This window comes from Hipposideros armiger, unplaced genomic scaffold (assembly GCF_001890085.2).
Source record: "Hipposideros armiger isolate ML-2016 unplaced genomic scaffold, ASM189008v1 scaffold_201, whole genome shotgun sequence".
NCBI classification, from domain to species: Eukaryota; Metazoa; Chordata; class Mammalia; order Chiroptera; family Hipposideridae; genus Hipposideros; species Hipposideros armiger.
The window spans coordinates 450251-473479 of NW_017731551.1; the positions used below are offsets into that span (position 1 = coordinate 450251).

At 37.9% G+C, this 23229-nt stretch overlaps 1 protein-coding gene and 2 long non-coding RNA genes across 6 annotated transcripts in view; 1 reads left to right on the forward strand and 2 right to left on the reverse strand.

Annotated features, from left to right (window-relative positions):
• Window positions 1–11846, forward strand: part of CHRM2 (cholinergic receptor muscarinic 2) — a 141021-nt gene extending 129175 nt beyond the window's left edge. For all 3 annotated transcript variants that reach the window (XM_019653292.1, XM_019653293.1, XM_019653291.1), the window contains one exon: window positions 8495–11846. In XM_019653292.1, the coding sequence (XP_019508837.1) occupies window positions 8542–9942 (1401 nt within the window). In that variant the 5' untranslated portion in view covers window positions 8495–8541 and the 3' untranslated portion in view covers window positions 9943–11846. The remainder of the gene's footprint in view (window positions 1–8494) is intronic.
• Window positions 5433–9228, reverse strand: LOC109388541 (uncharacterized). Of its 2 annotated transcripts, none has more exons than XR_002125230.1 (3): window positions 9134–9228; window positions 8935–9049; window positions 5433–5532 (listed from the first exon to the last, which is right to left on the reverse strand). It is a non-coding gene; the product is annotated as an uncharacterized LOC109388541 (long non-coding RNA). The 2 variants fall into 2 exon arrangements; XR_002125231.1 differs by lacking the exon at window positions 5433–5532 and adding an exon at window positions 5540–5628.
• A 4218-nt stretch (window positions 11847–16064) lies between the features above and the next one.
• LOC109388519 (uncharacterized) overlaps window positions 16065–23229 on the reverse strand; it is a 21576-nt gene continuing 14411 nt past the window's right edge. Inside the window, exons 2-3 of the long non-coding RNA XR_002125228.1 lie at window positions 18093–18254; window positions 16065–16396 (exon numbers count right to left, since the gene is read on the reverse strand). This is a non-coding gene — a long non-coding RNA (uncharacterized LOC109388519). The remainder of the gene's footprint in view (window positions 16397–18092; window positions 18255–23229) is intronic.

Below are 23229 nucleotides of genomic sequence, written 5' to 3' on the forward strand. Positions count from 1 at the left end.
TCCAGAATAGTTTTGACACATATTTTCAGATATAATTAAAAAACTCAGTGTAGGTGAGGCAATGGCTGTCTCATTCTGTGTTTCTGAGCCTACAGGTTGTTAGGCTTAATGTTCTGGGTGGGAACCAGCATGAGAACAAGGCACTTCCCTCAGAACAAACCTTAATACAGAATCTTGAGAAGAAAAAAAAAAAATATATATATATATATATACACACATATATTATACACACATATATATATATATCATATATACACATATATATATATATCTCATATATATACACATATATATAATACACACACCAGGGGTGCCCCAAAAATGTATACAAGTGGACACTTCGGTCAACATTGCTCAAGCAGTCGTTTGCCATCATAAGTGTCTGGATGCTGATGGGAACCACTTTGAGCACCTCTTGTGATTGCAGAAGCAAACGTGACTTGTATTCATCTTTTATTATTGGTATACATTGAGTATTACAATTTTCATAGTTTTCCTTTCTTAAAATGTATATACATTTTTTTGGCACCTTCTGTGCACACACACACACACAGATATTCACACACAAGCAAATGCTGAGGGGAAGGAGGAAAAGACAGAGATAGCTATATTTAGAAAGCCTCTATTTATTTCCCCCCAATCTGACCACCTTCCTCCATGAGTCTTAGCCTTGGGATGTGTCATTGTATTGGTCCAGCGTTGTTTTTCGTAGCTGGGAATTTCATCAGCAATACATGTCTCCGCTGGATGCTCTGCTCCCTGTGGACAAAATGTGCTCTATTTCTTTTTTGGTCCTTCATTCCTCCTTCATGTCCATCCTTCAGTAAACAGCCCTTCAAGGCATGTAAAGATGTGATCATGACGGAAGTTCAGAAAGATGTTTTAGAATGTAGGAGAACTAGAGAAAGCCGTGATTTCCTAGCAGGGCCCCCAATTGCTCCCCATGGTCACCACCCCCAGCACAGCTGCTCTTATAGTGACATTCGGGAGCTCGTTGAAAAGCTCTTAATATATGCAGTGACTCATAGTGTGTTGCTTGGCTCAAAGGAAAACCTGATTAAAGAAAAAAAAAGGGGACATTGACTCTATTTCTACCTGATGTTGTGTCAACTATCAAAGCTACATAGTCTTTTGAGCCCCAGGCCAGAACTTTCCCTCATTTGTAAGTAAAATTGAAAGACAGTCACGAGGGTCATCATGATATAAGCAAACTGTGTTGTCATCTATTGCATTAGTATAAAAACCGTGCGCGTTGAAACCTTTCTTTAGAGAAGGGACTTGGTTCCCCAAGACTTCCTTAAAGTGCCTCTGTCCAGGTCTCTGCTGTCTTCCTTTTCCTCTCCACCATCACTGATGGCAGGAGTGACAGATCATTGATGTCGGAACAATCCCAAAGCCTGTTAAATACCTATACCAATGCTGTTTATAAATTAGTGGGATTAATTAAATGTTTAGAAGATCTAAAACAGTATAGACTATATACCTCCGTGGGATTAATTAAATGTTTAGAAGATCTAAAACAGTATAGACTATATACCTCCATGGTCATCTATAAAATTGAAAATAAATAAGCTTCATTTGCTGTCTAATTGATGATAACAGTGTAAAATGACCACATCTCATTCTTAAGGCAGAGAAGAAATGAGGGGTAAGTGAAGACTAGTGCCTGCTAATTCCTCAGTAAGTATAGTCTCATTTCTAACGACAGTCTGATGTTTTACTGTATCACCCTGATTTCATGTTTTCTCCGATAGTAGTGTTTTGTACTGAAAGCTAGATATCTAGGCATAATATGGAAGTAAACTTTTAATTATCTCAGGACCGACTGAGGCGCTTAGCCCTTATACAGTTTATCAGTTGAGGAAATAGCAGGCAACACTGGTGAAGCTGATAACTTTAGTGTTTGCTCAACGATTAGGCTGCTTAGAGGTCAATGTCAGAAAGAGACAGAAGAACACCCAGAACACGCTGCCATTTTTGGTAATGTGTTCAAGTAGCAACAAAGCTATAAAAAGCTGTATACACCAAGATTATATTTGAAAAACGAAAGTTCAAGTAAACATAAACAATCATAAATTCAACTTCCTGGGAATTCCCCTGATTTCTTGTTCTGAAATTCTGTTGTACGGTTACATATCTTCCAGTTGCAGTCAGTCATGGGTTTCTCTTACCCTGACTTTTCCTATTCTTCTAGAAAACTTATTTAGTAGACCAACTTTTGTGTCACGGTTTGTCAGAGTGGAAAGAACATGGCCCTAGGAGTCAGATACTGCCCAGTACTTTTTGGTTAGTTGATCACTGTCATGAGTAAAAGTGAAAGAGATGATACTTCTTTTTAATTCTCACTTTGTGACAATAATGTGCTCAAAAATTCTAGTACTTAAGCTAATAATAAATTTATCAATACATGCATAGCTTTTACATTGTGGACACACCTATGAAGTGGTTATTATGCATCAGGCATCCTGCATGACTGGGACAGGTTATGGAGAAACATCTCATTTAATTTCCACTGTGTATCTAAATACACATCAGAATTTATATTTTAAAAAATAATTTTGATTGACATTCTCTTTAACTTCATAAAAATGTTACTAGAAATGTTTTGAACTTCTGCGTCATTGATATAAATACTTTTGTGAGGTTATATATATCAGTTCTTGTGGTGATATAGGTTTATGATTACTTTTAGGGAAATGTTTAAAGGTCATATATTTTCACATGCAGAACCTCTCTTACTAACTCTTTATTTTCTTGTGAATACCTGTTAGCCAAAGTCACACCTTGAGCCTGGCCACAATGATCCTGCGTTGTCTAAACCAAGGACCCAACTGGAATTTGGGGCAGAGTGGTTAGTCATGGCAGGCCAGAGGGGTAAATGTTTTGGGCACACAGTTGCTGCTAGGTAAGACTGCCCTTCAGACAAACAATAAATATTTGTAGCAGAGCCTGGAGTCAGGCATTTGGGGTTTGAATCTCAAATAATTCTTTGATTGTTAGTTCAACATTTGTAGAAAAGCATATAATAATACAAATTACCTCAGGAGTTGCTGTGAAGAATAATCATGCTCAATACATATTATTAATAGTATTGATAATTTACATATTACATTATCAATACTATTAATAATATCATTGACAATAATAACAGTATTAGCACTACATCCCACACCTCTTCACTCTGAATCTATTTCATTCACACACACACACATTTTCTGTTACTAACTTAATAGGATACTAACCTATTAAGAAAGGTGATTTATACCTTTCTTATATATAAACAGATATAGCAAAGGTGAATATAACAGCATTTATTTAATACTTGACATTTACAGATCATGTTTCAGAGATATTCTCTCACTTTGATCCTTATCACAACACTAGAAGAAAAATTTCTTGTTATTGCCATTTGAGAAAAAAAGAAAATTAAGGTTCATAGAAGTGACATGATCAGGCTCACAGGACTAATAATTAAGAGCAGAGATGAACACCCACAACTCTGCAAGCATAATACTAAACCATGATACATTCCTTGCTGGTATGTGTAGGAACCGAAGTAATGAAGAAACTAAGAGCAGAAAAAATTTTTTCTCATAAATTTCCATAGTACTGTCAGGACTTAGTCATCAACCGACACTGTAAGATACCAAATGGATTATTATACACTTGCCATATTAAGAGGTTGAGTCCTTTGAAGGCCATCTTCATTGTTTAGTCTGTCGTGATGATGTTATTTCATCAACGATATAACAGTTTTTGTTTTAATGAGCTCCTTTGATGCCACACCAGAGGTAAAAAAAACTTTTACAGAGGTGGCAAGCAGTTGACAAAAGGAAGCAGTTTTCTCTAACTAGAACAGTTCTTATGTAGTTTGTGCATCACGTGGGCAGAAAGGAATGCCATTCTTCAAACACTGGGCTTGCTTCTAAGTGAAATGTTTTCCATTTTTTACCTATAGCATTAGTAGAAACAAGCTAATATTATAACTAAAATTTTAGGGGATATGATACCAACTAAGTATGTTAACATTACTACATTCTACCTAGGTAAGAATTCCAGATCCCTTCAATGGAATCTGCCTTAGCTAGCAGCCTCTGGGTGTAGTCCATCATTATACAGATGCCTAACAGTTTCACATATTATTGGATAAATTAGAATTCTCAAATGGGGAACGGAGAGAAAAAAATATTCTACTGAAGCATAAGGATGTTAGTTTTAATTGCAGATATTTACTCACTAGCGTCAGAACCAAGGACACTTTGCTTAATCTCTTCTTATATCCTCAGCTTCCATCTTCAGAAAAAGGGGTTGATAAAACTTCTGTATTTTATAGAGCTGTTACTATTAAGTGAGAGAACATATGTTTGAGAGTCCTAAGATGGTGGTTTGTTGTTGTTTTTTAGTTGAAAATGTAACGCATGCTCGTGGTAAACAAGAATAAGGAAGAAGAGGGAGGGAAAAACAAACTAACAAACAAATAATATGAGAAGTCGAGGGAGAATTATTTAGCTCTGTTATTGTAATGTTTTGGAATAATAATAATTACTATTAGTAGTAAGAACCAGATGACCGTGGACAAATCATTTACTGTTAGTTTCTTAATCTATAAAAGAAGGAATCAAACTATTTTTTAACATACATATTATATTTACACATTCTCCAGAGCAATATTTACACATTCTCCAGAGCAAGTCACCAAAAAGCTTCTTAAAACTAAAACATAATTCTATATTTTATTAATTATAAAATTGAATAAATTAAAATGTGAAAAAGGACACTCACAAAATAAAAGTGTGGTATTTTCCAAATCTTATTAAAATGAACACTGTGTGAAATAGATACACATAATTCAATTTCCAAAATGTCCATGAATTTAATGAAGAGACAAAAGCAAGTGAGAATTCTGACCTTACAGTTATGTTAGCTAATAAGGTGATTGAAATAATGATTGAATTTGTTCAAATTCATTTGTGAAATTAATTTGTTCAAATAAGTTACATGAATAAACAATTATATATTGAATAATGACCCACAAGTGTTGTTAAGGAAAAGTGCTATTGAAACACTTACACTGTGTAGGTAAATAAGGGTTGAATTAATGTTACTTTTTAATCCTGTATTAACTCAGCAAACCTTTTTTTGAGCCCCAGTGATGTTTCAGGCAGTGAGCAGATGATAGAGCAACAATGACTCAGTAAAAATTCACTGTTTTTCTAGTGAAGGAAGAAAATACATAGATGGATGCATCAGTGGACTATGGGTCATAGGTATGGATAGAGGAGCTACAAAAATGGAAACCTGAAAGGATACTAACTGCATAAAACAAGTGCTCACCCCCTCTAGTAATCAGAGAACTACTAATGAAAACAAGGGATTGGTAAATATTAAGGAACTGCATAATTGTTTGAAGGGTATTGAGAAATAGGACTGGCCTGATCAGAGTCCTAGGTCTGCTGCAGCCATCCTGGAAAATCATCATGGCGGGAGCCAAAAGAATGCTTGCACCCACATCTTGATCCAGTGGGCTCACTCCTGGGCACATACGATAGGGAAATTTATACTCAAGCCCACGATACAATGTGAACATTGTAATTTCAGCACCATTTTAAGCAACCTGTATGTCCATCACTAGAGAAATGTGTAAGAAAAAGTCACGATTTGCAGACTTTTTGAAACATTTTTACATTTGAAATAGGTAAAGCAGCATAAAAAAACATAGTATCAAGTGAAAAATAAAAAACAACAAAAGCTAGACCACAGTATTGTTTAGGAAATTAAGACCATGGGGGGGGGGGAGCGGGGGAGCGTTACATTTTCCAGAGTTGCATATCTAGCCAAAGAAACCGTCTAAGCAAGTTCTAAAGGAGAAAAGGGGGAATGAGATGTGAGAATTAAACATGAAAGGAAGGAAAATATTGATAAAAATAAGACAAAGGCGTTGCAGAAACTAGTTATAGTCTGAGGAGAATGATTAACTCAGCTTTACACTTGACATTCAAATAACTGTAAGCCAAATTAACAATGATTAAGAATAACAGAATAGAATAAAATGAGATGAGGCTTGCGATGGAAGCAGAGCTGGGAAAAAAATCAGCTAGGCCAAGAGCTATCAAAAGGGTTCCCTGGAGTTGATGCCTGAAAGGTGACCATGTAGGATGAAGGATGTGGGGGAGATCCTTTTAAGGTAGGAGACATGAATGTAAAATGGCATGAAGTCATCCCACACGAGCTTGTGTTTGGACAACTGCATGTAATTCTCTTGAATGTGAGCTATTTAGGGAAGTGCCTAAGATACTTCTGGAAATATGCAATAGGGCAAGATTATAAACATTACCGAGGGCTTAATTATGTCTAGGATAATAAAAGTAGACAGGGCCCAACATAAGGAAACGGGAGTGAAAATGGGAACAAGGTATAAATGCCAAAAGTTTCAGAGATAGCATTAACAGGTCAAAACAGAATGCGGAAATTTTGGGTCGAAAATATTCCATTTCATCAAAAATACGCTCCTAATGAAACTTTTCAACATTTCTCCATGACTTATAGGCTAATTTCAACTTCCTATGTCTTCCATAAGGACTTGATGATAAGACCTCTATACATGTCTCTAGCTTGGTGTGTAAACTTATTATGTCATGTTTTAATAAAACCAAACTCCTCCTAATACCCAGTGAGGAATCCAAGATTAAAGAAGTCTCCCCCGGCCCTAAATTTAATAAATTTAATACACAAGAGACACTGGGAATGTTTGTGGGATGGATGAGGACCAAACCAACAGAGAGGTTGTGCTGAGTTCAGAATGGACCAAATTTTGAGAGATAAGAGAAGCTTTAGAGGTGTTTCCTAACATAGCTTACAGGCTCTGAATGAAAAAGGAGGCCTGGAGAAATCAGGTAACTTCCTATCATGTGCTATTACACACACCGTGTCCCAATTTTTATTTTTGTGTTTTTTTCTATGCAAATATTTCAAATAATTATGTAGTACTTCCACATCCTTTTTCATCTGGCTTCTGAGTTTTGGGTTTTATTTGTTAAAGCCAAACCTCTCCTAAACTAGTAAGTTTTTTAAAAAAAATACTTGAAGATAACTTGCTCTTTTGCTTAGGCCTTTTGTTTAAATGTTATTTGTTCTGTGTGAAGATGCCTAGCAAATTATTTTTTACATAGATTTCAAGGGATAACCACTGCCCCACCTGTATCTCATATTCTTATTTTGTAATTAGTGGGGTCTGAATTAATAGAGATTTCTAAATTTTGAAATAGTAATAATTTTTCAACAATTCTTTCGGATACACATGACTAACATCGATTTTGTCAACTTGGGCTAGAAAATTTCAGATGCTCTGTCTCCAGACCTGTGTCAAAGCTCATGATGCACTCTTAACTTTCTTTCCTAGAACTCTAGTATACTTTTTTCCTGATGAAAGATCACTCGATTATCATCAAACTTTGGTGGTATTATCTGAAAAATGGTGATTATGTCTTTACTTAATAAACACAACAGGGTTGGGCAACAGAAATAACACTCGGGTTAAATAATTGCTTCTTAACCCACCCATCACTGCCACCAGCACATATCCCTCTCATAGGAGGGGACCTTGCCTTAACCATCACTGAATACCCTGGATATAGCACAATACCTAATACAGAGAAGTTACTCAGTAGGTATGTGAGGGCAAAGTGAACGAAAGCATGATTGAACAAACTAAAGTTCCATAGTCTTACCTCTATCATTGATTTGATATGTGTATAAACCCCTTAATCTTTCTGGGCTTCAATTCCTTCTTCTGCTAAACAAATATAAATCCTAGCCTGATTACCAACAGGAAGAACGGGAAGATAATAGACTTGGTAGTAATATGAAAAAGAAAACATTCAGAAAATTGACACAATCATATCAATAATAACTTCTGAAAGATGTGGAATATTGGAAATGCTAATTATGTGATACTGACTACAAGTGTAAAACAGAGGTCAGAGAAAAATAATACTCCTTGGGTGGATTGGCTAATAAAGTATTATTTTAGTTATCAGTATTATGAAAACAGTTTAGAGCTACCAGGTGAAAAGGTGTTACTGACTATAAAAGTCACAACTCAATATTATAAAGTTTTATGCTTTCTTCCATAATTTTGTCCTCCCATTAATTTTTTTATCCATACCAGAAACTTCTCGATGCTCTGAAAACTTTTATGTATAATTTTGGTTCATTTAGTTTAATTCATAAACATTATGCTCAATTTAACTGATTGATGATAGTAGAGATAGATGGACAGAAAGATATTGTCATGTTCAAAACATCATCAGGTTTTAACTACTTTGCCACCCTGAAAGGATCTTTTGAATAATTCTTTTCATTGGGCACGTAGGCACAATAAACATATAAAAGAAGCAAAGAAGATTTGGGGGCAGAGGGAAATGTGGTTCAAAAGGAAGAAATCTGATCTACTTTAAAGCACTCTTTATATTTATTCTATTCTATCTCCCTGCAGGTGTAAATGTGTATTTGGCTCCTTGGCTACTGACTAGAGGACACAAAATGAATAACTCAACAAACTCCTCTGACAGTGGCCTGGCTCTGACCAGTCCTTATAAGACATTTGAGGTGGTGTTCATTGTGCTGGTGGCCGGATCCCTGAGTTTAGTGACTATTATAGGGAACATCCTGGTCATGGTCTCTATTAAAGTCAATCGCCACCTCCAGACCGTCAACAATTACTTCCTGTTCAGCTTGGCCTGTGCTGACCTCATCATTGGCGTGTTTTCCATGAACCTGTACACCCTCTACACTGTGATTGGCTACTGGCCCTTGGGACCCGTGGTGTGCGACCTGTGGCTGGCCCTGGACTACGTGGTCAGCAATGCCTCAGTGATGAACCTGCTCATCATCAGCTTCGACAGGTACTTCTGCGTCACCAAACCACTCACCTACCCTGTCAAGCGGACCACCAAAATGGCAGGCATGATGATCGCCGCGGCCTGGGTCCTGTCCTTCATCCTCTGGGCTCCGGCCATTCTCTTCTGGCAGTTCATTGTGGGGGTGAGAACTGTGAAAGATGGGGAATGCTACATTCAGTTTTTCTCCAATGCTGCTGTCACCTTTGGTACTGCCATCGCCGCCTTCTACTTACCTGTGATCATCATGACTGTGTTATACTGGCACATCTCCCGGGCCAGCAAGAGCAGGATAAAGAAGGACAAGAAGGAGCCTGTGGCCAACCAAGATCCAGTGTCCCCGAGTCTGGTACAAGGCAGGATTGTGAAACCAAACAACAACAACGTGTCTGGCGCTGACGACGGCCTGGAACACAACAAACTTCAGAATGGCAAAACCCCACGAGATGCCGTGACTGAAAACTGTATCCAGGGCGAGGAGAAAGAGAGCTCCAACGATTCCACCTCAGTCAGTGCTGTCGCCTCTAATCTGAGAGATGATGAAATCACCCTGGATGAAAACACAGTTTCCACATCCCTGGGCTATTCCAGAGATGAGAACTCTAAGCAAACGTGCATCAAAGTTGTCACCAAGACCCAGAAAGGTGACTTGTGTGCCCCTACTAACACCACCGTGGAGCTAGTTGGTGCTTCACGACAGGACGGAGATGAGAAGCAGAACACTGTAGCTCGCAAGATTGTGAAGATGACGAAGCAGCCTGCTAAGAAGAAGCCCCCTCCTTCCCGGGAAAAGAAGGTGACCCGGACAATCTTGGCTATTCTGTTGGCTTTCATCATCACGTGGGCCCCATACAACGTCATGGTGCTTATTAACACCTTCTGCGCACCTTGCATTCCCAACACGGTGTGGACAATTGGTTACTGGCTGTGTTACATCAACAGCACCATCAACCCTGCCTGCTATGCACTCTGCAATGCCACCTTCAAGAAGACCTTCAAACACCTTCTCATGTGTCATTACAAGAACATAGGCGCTACCAGGTAAAGCGTCTTTGGGAAGAAGGAAGGTCGTCAAGAGTAGGAAGAAGAGGGACAAAAGAGCTAGTTTTAAAAAATCTCTGCCATTGCACTTTATAGTCTTATTATGGACGTGCAGTTCAGGAGCCCGACAGTGACACTCATGGTGCCTATGCTCCAGTTTGAGAAGCTTGCACCTTATAAACCCTGCCTATATGGGAGCAGCGAGACCATGAAAGAGACACATTGGAATTGTGGATTGAAGGAATGACCCACGTTTTCTCATCGTCTCTTGAAGAAGGGCTTCTGAGTCTACAATTTTATCAGTCTCTGCACAATAAGAAAAACCACCTCCTTCCTTTTTTTTTTGTTTGTTCCCATGTGTTTATATAAGGATGAAAGGCCATAGTTACAAGCTAACATGGACACTGAAACATAAAGACACATTGTACAACGGGGAAGTGAAGAAAGAAAAACGGATACAGAAACGGTCTCCAGAGTGTTCAGCATATATTATTCTTTTGTTATGGTTTTATTAGGAGGCTTGCAATGTAATAAAGGCCTTTTTTTTTTTTTTTTACCATCACCATGTACCCACCATCAAAAGAAAGCAAACAAACACAACAAACCCAACTGGGTCACATCATTATTTTTCTCCTATGGCATTTGTTTTTGTACTTCCCGCATCTACACTGTGTAAGGGCATATTCTACAGGACTTTCACTAAACTCCAACCAGAGACAGCCCTAAAAATGGGCATTTCTCCCCTGCCCACTGTGTCCTTTGCATCCTTTGAGGGTATAAAATCCTGTAAGGATGAAGTTCACTTACGATCCTCTATGTGAAATGTTTTCACCAATCTGGTTTTCTCCTAAAATAGCCTCTTATTTTCATAGAATAGCCCCCCTAACTCCTAAACACGCTGGAGGAGCCCAAGTGATTTTTTTTTTTAATTGAGATTTCACAAGCTCAATAATGGTCATTCCAGTGGGAGAAAGTTTATGGAGGCCAGACAAGTAGTGAGATAAGATCATGGAAGATTGAAAGGGCAGTGTGTTTCAACCCAAAGCTGCCTGACCCATGTCTGAAATGCTAACTTGTTAAACATGAACTCCTGGCCTTTGTCAGCAGGAAAAAGATGCCATTTTTTTTCTTTTGGAATTCTAAATAGGATTAAGGTACTCACATGGCACCAATGACTTCTGAGTCAGCCTCAAGAAATGAAGACTTTTTCTTCAGTGCCTTCTGAAGGCTGATATTCAATATCTAGTCAAGTGAGCTTGTTTATGACCATCCTGTGACCCAGTGGAGGAAAAAAAAATAGTCACCAGAAACACACGTTACATATTCTTCAAATTGTCGATTCTCCCTAAGATTTTTTTAACTTCAAAATTCTATCAATAGAAGTAGAGTAATCTTTGTGACAGAAATATAGTGGATAACCAAACAGAGACCAGGTGAGTTCAGCAGAATCCAAAAGAAGAATGTAAGTGACTGTACCTGTGTCACTTCCCACAATTTCTCTAATTCTACACCATAAAAAAGTCATATCAGGAGTTAATAAAGAATCTTGTCCATGTAGAAACTTTTTATTTAGTACCCTCAAATAAATATATGATTATATTCACATTTAAGTAGTTATTTTTATTCACCATTTGTTTTTATACTATATTTGCTATAATGTTCCAATCAAATTTTCTAAAGATGATCCAATCAGTAGAAATCAAACTTATAAAAGCCTTTTCAAATTTCACATTTTGCCTTTTAGATTTATGGACTTGATGATATCTTGACCAGTAATATCTATGTGAGCTGCATGATGAATTTGTCAGTATTAGAGCTTAGCACTTTAGAGGTATTTTTCTGTGACTTACCTTATTGATGGCACCTCAATGATTTTGAGAGTTAAAAAAAAAAAAAAGCACAACATAACAACAAAAGAACAGCCAGTAAGAAGCAAATGGCCAACACTTATAAGTTACCCTTTACAAAAATAACTTCCTGTTTTAATACCTTCAGTCGTTTCCCCCCCCCCCCAAATTTTCTATGTATAAACATATAGCATCAGGTCATATAGAGTCCTTCACTCTACAATTACATCAGTGTCAACTTTTACATTTTAAATCCATATTTATTTTTATTTTATTTTTTCAAATTGACCTATAAATTAAGTGGAAGGAACATCAAGCCATGGGGTGTTTGGGCCCCTGTCATCAAAACAATTGACTGGCTGAATATTTCACTTATTAGCCTGCTGTACTATTATGATATAGATTCAGCTTTAGTCAGGATGAATTCTTTGGATTCACAGGCTCTGGATTCAGGTCTCTTTTTGTCTCTGCCCTAACAATCCAACTCACCTTGAGTCAGATGCCTGTTACTCCTCATTGTCATTGCAATCTTACCTTTTATTTTTGCTCTTCACCGTGGCCACCACAACCTTATCGAAACAGAAACCATCAAGTATTAAAGAAAGGAATTGAAGATAGACTGACACATCATGGAAGCTTTGTCAACCGGAATCAAACAATGGAAAGAGTACTGAAAACGGTAGATGATTAGAAAGATATGGAGACTGCATCAGAAGGTGTGCATTGACTACTGCTGGATTTGTCTATTTCAGTGGCTCTCAACCAGGGATGATGATCTTGCCCAGGGGACATTTAACAATGCGTGGAGACATTTTTCGTTGTCACAACTCGGGGCAGGGCTATTGGCATCTAGTGGATAGAGGCCAGGGATGGCCTCTAAACAGATTACAATGCACAGGATAGTTCCCCAACCCCTCCCCATCCCCTGCCAACTAAAAATTATTTGGCTCAAAATGTCAGTAGTGCCAAAAGTGGGAAACCTGGGTGTATTTTAAGGGATTCTAGAGCTTGCTTTGTATAAGTGGGGGAGTAACCCTGTATCACTATTAGAATATCAATGCCAATTACTCACCTGTTTCAAAAAAGGTAATGCTCACCAATTGTGCATCCGACACTCTGACATCATCCACTAAGTCTGGTGGAATTGCCATTCGTAGATTGGGAAAACAGGCCACATCTACATATCCAAAATCATCAGCCCAGGCACACAGTACACTGTTTCCAACATCCTAATGTCACATTATGATTGCCACAGAGTCCAGTCAACTGAGGTTCCAGGAGTTGCTGCTAAAATGGTTGTGGTTGATGTGGTCAGTTTCTATGGAAGCTGACATTGATCCTTTCAAAAACAATATGATTCATCTCCTTTCACTGGCAAGGTGAATATCTGTCAAGAATTTCTTCTCTCCTCATAGCAATAATGTAAATATCACAGGGTGGTCTTATAAGAAGAGGAGATCAAGAATACGAAAACGCCAGGTCATTTCTTCAAATAAGAAATGATTGCCCTGTCTCAGTTCACCATTAACTTAACAGATCCCAAGGGTTAGGACAAAGTCACCAGTATCGTTAGTCCCCGGGGATGAGCTTTCCAGTTTGGATTTGGAAGCCGGAGGTCCCCCATACTCCTGATCTTTGGCCACTCACTGCTTTCTGCATCGTGAGGGTCCGACACTAGGGGAGATGGCAGTTCAAACTGATGACAACATACCCTTAGAAAAGCAATCTACTTTTATTTTCTCCTACTTAGTTCATGGATAGTGGCCTTTCCCCCATTTTGATAACATCCCTTTCAACAACCACAGCACCGGTGTTGCAAATAGATTAGGGAAGCACCCAAAGCTGGATGAATTGTGCAAAGTGTATTTTCAGCATGTATATACAATACCCTGCCTCCTTAATATGCTTCTCTTACAAGGGTGCACGCTGCAGCATGAACTGTGTGCATATTAAATGTATCTTCCCAGAATCGGCTGTATGCTTACTATACATATTCTATAAATAAAGTTAATGAAATGTATAATAGGAATACATATTTCTGTATACAAATAAATATATTATACACAAAATCTTCATATGCAGTTTATGTTGCTTCAGAGTAACAAGAATATATTTTCCACGCCCAGCTTTCAAAGAAAGCAGTGTTTGCTTTTGAAGGAAGAGGTTTAAGAGTAACCCAAATCCTGCCCATATTACTATTAAACTGTTTTATACTCTTTGGAAGCATGGCACTCATTTTAAATACCTCGTGAAGGAATATATTAATAAAGCTTGGCTGGTGTCACCCCCATGTGACAACAATACTTGTTTGCTCCTGCACGTCTGACATTCCCCTGACTAGAACCTTCCTGGCCATTACTGTTCCAACAGCTGTGTTGATCTCACGTCTGATTGCCTGATGAGATTGCAGCCAATTCATTGACATCCAGCTTTCGTTCTCCTCCAAATTAACTGATTTTTGTCAAATAAAAAATAATCACACTTGGAGGAAAGGCTGACCTTCAGAATGTTTTTCATTCTGAAACACAGGGTAAAAAATCGTGCAAACACGGTATTTTATAAACCACTTTTTTTCTTTCAGTTTTGGGGTCCAATACAGCATCCCTTCCATTAAATATCCATCACTTTTAGTGTAGTATGATGTTGCAAGTTCCAAGAAATTGCAAAATATGTGTTTTGTTTCTGAGCATCCTACATTTTCTCCACAGCAATTGTCTACCTTTGTTGGCCACTCAATTGTTCACATTCCCCAGATCATTTTCTTTGGCCCATTAGCATGAGTTCTTGGTTAGCAAATATTGTTATGATATGAGCTGATATTGGGCGTGCAATCCCAAGAGACGTTTGCATTGTAATAAAGTCATAAACACTGAACATTTGAAAGATTCCTATTAGTCTTTAGATACAAAGGCATGCAGTGGGAGGGATGTTTTTCAGTGAATTCTAATTTCTTCAAATTTTATGACATGTTCCAGTGCTATTCACTTCTTCAATTTCTCCTCCTATGCCACAATCCACCCTTGTGAACTGCTCTCCCTTACTTGAACAAAAGTTATTTCTAGAAAAAAACAACGAAAGAAAAAATTGAGTTTTCTATCAATTCTCATTCGTTTTTATTGTTCTAGTGAAATGTTTTCATTTCATTTTCTGGAATTTGAATTGAGTACTGTATCGATGAATTGTTGCCTGCTATTCCTGACTAGGTGGTTGCATATACTGAGACAGGAAAAACATCTTGCCATCATAAAGGAAGCATTCTCTACTTTATAACATGTGTCCATCTTTCTCAGCCAAAAATGGAAGAAGCAAAAAGTGGTACGTTGTGGAATGTAGTTATTTATTAAATAGGTGACATTCTAGAAAGTCAGTTCTTTGGCTTCTTAAATACTCACTCACAATAAGTCATGGGAAACAGAACGGAAAAAAAAAAGGCAACCATCTTCTGTATTTGCACCATATAAACTGCAGTTCATCTGAAGCCTTAAACTGTATCTTGACTGAAAATGTGGATATCTTTGGAGGTTTTGTCAAAGGATTTTTAAAAAATGAGTATCCTATTTTTAATCTTTCAAAGGAAACTCCAGATAGGGGCTGCACCAAATTGCAATCCCACCAATAGTGCAGGAGGGTTCCCTTTTCTCCACATCCTCACCAACACTTGCTGTTTGTTGATTTATTGATGATAGCCATTCTGACAGGAGTAAGGTGGTATCTCATTGTGGCTTTAATTTTCATTTCTCTGATTAGTGACGTTAAACATCTTTTCATATGCCTATTGGCCATCTGCATGTCCTCTTTGGAGAAATGCCTGGTCAGGTCCTCTGCCCTTTTTTTTTTTTTTTTTTAGCTGAGCCATCCTGCCACCTGTTGGCAGCTCAGCTTGGGCTGGGAATCAAACTGCTATTGCTCAGAGCTCGCACCCTTGAGCGAGCTCTTAACCAACTGAACCATTCGGCTGGCCCCCATTTTTTTTTTAATTGGATTGTGTATTTAGTGTTTAGTTGTATGAGTTCTTTATATATTTTGGTTATTAACTTCTTATTGGATGTATCATTGGCAAGTAAGTATCTTCTCCTATTTAATTCCACTGTTGGGTATAACCTTCCTATCGCTTCCAGAATTTATAACCCTGCTAGAGAGGACATTGAACTCTTGGGTCAGTTAATTGGTATTGAAGAAAACCTTCCACTGTCTACTCTTTGTGCTGTGGTCAGTAAACTGCAGAATTTTCCGATAGCTGTTAGGATCATATGAGTTTTAGCTTAGTATCTGCCACCAATCCATCCCAGTCACCTGAAGGCCACCTCTTTAGAGCATGATAGTGATTACATGGGATCTTGGGAAGAAAAACTGCTTGGATTGGAAAAATCTATCATAACACCTAGGAAACACATTTACAAGTACAAACCATCACTATGGGGACCCCCCCCAACACTATGCAACTATACACTATGGTGCTTTTAATATGAACATGACTATCTAGAAAGCTGAGGAGAAGACAAAAATGATGCTTACCTTCTGAAATCCCTCTCAGACATGGTATAGAAACATAGGATTGATACTTACTCTGAATATGCAAGAGACAATCAAATGGTCCAAATGTCTGGGATCCTAAATTAATAAACAAGAAGTCAGGCACGCATGTCCCATCTTGCTTAAAAGTAAGGAAAAGTAAGATTACCAACCAGGTTATTTTCATTTCTCTTGGGATTCTCACTATTACAGTTTATTAGTAAAGAAGTACAGAGGGCATATAAGAACTAGATATTAAATGGCTGGGTGGAACCATTTTATTTTTTTTCTCACCCTGTTGGGTAACTAAACCTACATAAAAAAATAAAATCTCAACAACTTTGTATTTAAGCAGAAAAAAAATAACCATAAAGAATAAAATTAAGAATGAAACAGGAGCAATAAAAATATGACATCCCAGTGAGGGAAAATAACAATTTATCCCTAAGCTCTCTGAAAAGAATAACGATGAATATTTAATTGATCTACTTTTTTTCATCCAAGTTCTTTGCATTTCATTTTTGTATGTTTCCTTTCTTCATTTCTTTTTAATATTTTGCTAAGGTCTTCACTGATGTTTTAAAAGAAGTTTTTATAAATGTTTTGAGAGGCAAACATAAAAATTGTTCTTTTCCTAGAGATTGTTAAAAAAAAAATTTAGTGAATGTTGCTACTCCAGAAAGAAAGAAAAGAAAAAAACTAACTGCTTATGCTACGTATGCTTTAAATATGAAAACAAAAACCACAGCAAAAATATGGACAAAGGATAGAATTATAGCTTTAAATGCAAAAATAATTCTGTGTAATTCTGTGTAATTCCATATGTAATCATTTCTGAACATCATGACGTTTATGACTTCTGCGGTCACACAGCTATTCACAATATGGTGGACACTGGCCCTCAGTCTCCCTGACGAGAGTTCTGGACGTATCAACGTGCTGTTTTCAACCAGGCTCCCATCACCAACTAGGAGCTTGTCATAATTAACCACCAGGCCCATGTCAGGAAGTTCAAGCCCACCCAGCCCTTTGTTGAACATGGAGGGTATGAGAAACTACATTATCACAAGCCTGGGAGAAGTGAGGAGAAATACAATTATTGATAAAGTTTCAGACATGGTAAAAAAGGGAGCCAAAGTTCATGCTCAGTGTGCACATTTATATTATTTAGGTAGCAAATTTTAACAAATAATATAGCACTCTTTGACCATGGACAGGTTAAATATGTAACTGACAAATTACAATTACACGGTTATGTCTGCTCTAATTCCTATGAGCCTGTCATGACAAAGGAACCTGGTAACATTCTTGTTTCCATTGTCTTGCTTTTGATTTAAGAGTAACAAATAGAATGTCCATTTGAGAGAAACATACACATAGTATAGAGTCCCAGTCTTTTTAAAATCCTATATTAAAAGACAGTTCCTTACACGTATATGAATTCCAAAACACATAGTGAGATTATTTAATTAAGGATATTTCAGAATAACTGAATAACTTCAGAATAACTGAAGACTGTATATTCTTAAAGAAAACCTTTCATAGCCTATAAATTGTATGAGTGTACTTTTTGATAGGGTCTGTAAAAATAATCCAGTTTATGCATAAATGGGATTAGAGATACACATATTATTACTATAAATTACATATATTTATACAAGTCTATGTAATTTATATACTTTTTTTTTATAAAAGGACAAGAACACGTCCAAAGAGACGGTAGTAGGAATTTAATGGAAAGTGATTCACAAATACAAGGAATGGGGTACGTACCAATGGAAAATATTGCACATACCAGAGGAGTCTTGGCTTCAGTGTTGATGACGCATGCTTGCAAAGACATCCCAACTTCCAAATTCAGTGGGGAGGAAACGGTGGTGCCAAATGCCGGAAATACTTGGAAGATGATGGTAATTACATGCCGTGTCCTTGGATGTCTTTGGGCCAAGCTGTATTCCTAAATGAAGCATGATACCAGTCAGAAAAGTCAACAATAAAATGCTTTTCATATGACTCATCATGCTTAGAACACTTTTGTGAGCACCTTGGAAATGGGGCTCTAGGTACTCCCAAGATAAAGTACTAATTTCAACGCAAGTTAGTGGGGGCTCCAGCTCTACCCTTGAAAACTCTCATTTCACTTTGTCTACCGGATGAAAACTGCTCTGGAGTATCCTTTCTATCCTCTGCTCTCTTATTTCCCAAATATCTAAAGTCTCAGAGAGAGGGATTACAAATTTGCTCAGGTTTCTAGAAGTACTTGGTGGGTGAGGCATGTAGGGAAGTTTTCTTCTTTTTTGTGTGTGCTTTCCCCAAATAATATGCTTTGAGATATTGATCCGGAATTCATTTCCTTCTTCCAGACAAGGAGAAGCAAATCAAAACCCACACAGACTAATACCAAATGTTCTCAAGTGTACATAGGCCTGGAGGTATAATGGTGAGTGGACTTAGAGACGACCACGTTCTTGCCAGGGAGGCAGTGCCAATCCCAGGTTTAGGAAAGGATCCATTCAGACATATTCAATACCAAGCTTATGGTAAACTCCTTGGAATCTCAGGGTTGGTCAAAACATCATTTCCCAACCATTTTCATCTCCATCTGAAAACAGCAATTCTCTATGGCCTCCCTAATTGCCCGAAGGAGTTAGCTGCAGCCTTCCCAGAAATGGGCAGTTCAGGTTACTCAAAGCTTCATACTCAGCTCTCTCTCATCTCATGTTCTCTCCTGATGGGATCTCATCCATAACTTCAGTTTTTATTACCATCTTAAATGTGGTCAGACATAAATATTATCTCCATCTCAATCTTCTCTACCGAACACCAAACCTGTCTAACTACCTCAGAGCCCCACTGGGAAATTTCAAACGTACCTCAAACTCGCCATGTATAAAAACGTACATTCACGATGTTACCCACCAAATCGACCCTATTCTGCTATTTCTTAACCCAACATCCACTCAGTTACACAAAATGGAAACCATGGCATTGTCCTTGACTTTCTCCCTTAATCACACCTCAAGGCATCCCAATCTTACCTCATAAATATCAAGTCTGTCAAATTGATCGACTTCTCCTATTTCTACGAATGCCACTACATAATGCAAGTGGCCTAACTGATCTTGCCACATCAACCCGGGCCCCATCCCATCTGTCTCATACTCTGCAGTCAGCGTGGTTTTTTAGAAGACAAATCTGAGCATGTCACTCCCCTGCTTAAAACCTATTAGTGAGTCCCTCTTTCGATAACATCCAGGCTCCTTCATGCGACCTACATGCCCTATCTTTGCTGAGACCCTCCCATTTCTCCCTCCTCGCCTTTCACCAGGCTCCCAGGTGATTTCATTGCTCTTGCCACATTGCCACAAGTCACATTTGCCCTCATCACACCCTCTTCTGCCAAAGACATTTGTACACGCACTTGCAACAACTCTGCCTGGAAACCTCTTTCACCATTTATTACCTGGCTCTCTCAGGTAATATGGCATTTTCAGGAAAGTCCCCCCTGACTTTTCTAACTACATTCAGTCCTCCATGATGGCACCCATTGCATTTTTCACAATTGCAATTTTATGTACATTTGTAGGATGGTTCATATGTTTGTCTCTGCCTGTAGATGGTAAGCTTTATAAGTTACAAAGACCAAGTCTGCATTTGTCCACCTGAGACAGTGTCTGATACATAGTCACTGTTGTCCCTCTCTCTCTAATTTTTTTTCCCACTTACTAGTTATTTGACCTTGAGAAAGTCATTTAATTTCTTCATATTAAATATAATCTATATTTATATACTGGGGGTGCCAAAAAAATGAATACACATGACTTGTATTCATCTTTTGTTATCAATATATTTTAAGCACACAATTTTAATAGTTTTTCTTTCTTAAAATGTGTATACATTTTTTGGCACCTTCTGTATACATGGTATTGCTATAAATTTTATATATATTTATGTAAGCAATATTTTGAGGATGAGAAACAACTACATAGAACTTGAGAAGTTCCTAGCAGAATGCCTGACAAAGAGGTGCTCAATAAAAGCTGTATATTTATAACACTTATTATAGTGGAAGACTCTAATAGAAAATAAAGGTTCTCGGGTTTCTCAAACTGTGCTTTTCAGAGCCCTAAGTATCCCGTCAGCCCAGACAGTGCTTTACTGAAACAACTGAGACTCCTGACACCCAGAGCCACTTCCTCTGAGCTGAGAATTAACTTCAAAACACCTGGGATGCAATTATTCTTTCTTTTAGTGACATAGTTCAAATTCTTTAATTTAGTTTTTTATTTCAGACATATCACTGTAATAAGATTATTGGCATCTTGCATGGAGATAGCTCATTTTATATGCCAGGCATCTTATTACTCAGATCTGGCCATACTCATATGAGAAGTTGTTTTTATATCCATTTTATATGAGAAATTGGAGCCTCTGTGAGACCAATTAATTTCCCAAGATCACAGCTGGTATGTGTACAGCCAGGACTCAAATCCTACAAGTAGTTTATCACAAGCAGGAAGCATGTAGAAACAGTTTTCCCTGGTTTCCCGGGTGCAGGCCTGGTTTACACTGGCTGACCTGATGTAATTAATTATACTCACCCGTCCCCCTCCCCCCCCCAAAAAAAAAAATATATATATAGTTGTCCAGCTCTTAGGAATTCATAGCTTTTGATAAGGCAGAACATTTTTTTCCTTAAACCCTCCCAAGTTTCTTATAAATATTGAAATTTTTGGAACTTCTATTAAGATACTCTGACATTAGCCTTCAAACCGTTTCCACTAACCTCAGACAAAACACTGAAACCATCAGTGGAACAAAATGCCCTGTCATCAAATGCCTACTGACATTTTCAATGAACTTGACACATTTCACCCAAGCTAATTCTTATACCTACTCTTAGAAGTAGTTACCATTAGCCCTCTTTTCAGATGAAGAATATATGACTTACAAGGTTAAATGACTTGGCCTTTACCAATTTGATTGCCTGTAAATAAGAAAATAAATTGCTCTTTCACATTTAAAAGAGCACATTGAGGCCGTAGAAAATGAAGAGACATAGATTTCATAAGTGCTTACAGTAGATGATATGGCATATTCCTTCCCTGAGAAGTTCAAGTTTGTAAGGAAACTTTTAAGGGCTACGCTCAGGTATGAGTCAAGATTTTGAGATATTGTCCAGGGTGAGCGGATGCTACTGGTCACGTCAGTACTCACCAGTTGGCTATGTCCTCCCTAAATGGTGCTTGGTGGGGCTGGCTATAGGATCCAATGATTTAATTTTTAAAACTTAATTCAAAATAGTGTACCCATTCAAAGGACTATCTTTGCTTTTCAAAGTCGTACAAGAGTCACAAAGATCTGTCCAAAATTAAAATATTTCTTATGTATGTATCTATGTATGTATGTATGTATGTATGTATTTGGTGAGGAGGAGAAGGTGAAAAAAAATCGTTATCTTTAGAAATATTGTAGGATAAATTCTGATGAAACTGCTTGAGGTTTTCAAATTAAATTATTGACTATGGAAGCTGAGACGGTCGTCTTCTATTCCCCTACTCGCTCCCAAGAGCTCTAATCATATTTCTTCTACTAACTGCCTCAGGAGTCAGAAACAATTTTTCAATTCAAAGTAAAGTCAGACCTGCAAGGAAAAGTCAGACTGAAGACATAGATTGGTGCTGAGCACTGTAGCAAACTATCCAGAACGATCTCATTAATGAGTGACATACAGCTAGAGCAGACAGTAGAAGGGAACAGTAAATGAAGATGTGTCCAGTAAAAGGGTGACCTAGTACAGGAAACAGAATTAGAAGGGGAAATTATCACTGGTCATTAGGCAGCGTTCTAACATCTAGATCCCTGACAACATCTAGCAAGGTACGTCAGGTATTTTTCTTTAGCCCCTCCCAGTGCACAGCCTTCTCCGTCCTGATCTGTGGATTCTGGGAAGCTGATTTGTAGGCACTGAATTCACATGCTCCTTTTCCCTCTAGTTTCTAGCTGGAATCAGCCAGGGGATCTTGCAGGATGGCAGCAGATAGGAGGAGGATGAGATCATCACATGTATTTTCCTGGACTAACTTCCTTTTGATCCACCATAACTTGACTGTGTCCTTCTATTATACAAGGAACCATTGAGGTGGTCTCTCTGGGCTCAGTAACTTAACCCTCCCTAAGATGCTCATTAATAGCCCCAGTTTTAATGGACTGTCTATTACCACATATGTCCCTAAGTGATAAGCAAGGGATGTTCACGAAACTAGAAGAAGAGTGAAAGTCTCTAATGTCCATGAAATGTTTACAAAGGTAATTTAGGACTCCAGTTCTTATGCAATTAATCCAAAAGGAAGAATATCAGGACAGAGACGAAAGAATAGGAGAACTATTAAGAATTCATTGTTTTTTAGAACTGTGTCTAATTTGATGAGCCGGCCAAACAAATCAGGAGCCGATTATTATTCATACTTCAATTTCTTCACAAAATCAGTTATTCAGCTAAGGTTTACTGAGTGGAAATTCTATGCCTGGCTCTACACTAGGTGCTTGAGTCCTGCCCAGGAGAGAGGCAATCAGTTCCCTCCGTCATGGACTCTGCGTAACTAAAGAGTGAGTGAATGGAAGCCGCAGAGGTGGTCTGTGGAGGGCCTTATTTTAAAATATTGGGAAACATTTCCCTAAGTTTGGGGGAAGCCTCTTCCTTTGTTTAAATGGCAAATCATCTGTGAGAAAACTTAAATATTCTGATATTCTTGGATTTCTTTTACCTTCTGCTTCTGCTGTTTCTGACCTCCTTGTCAGGGTAAAAAAAAAAAAAGTGTCAATTTAAATATGTTCCTTTCTGAATCAAACATAATAATGTGTCTGGTTTGTTTATTATCTTATTCCATTTGGTTAGAAATGCTCAAAGGTTAGAGGCTAAAAACACATTG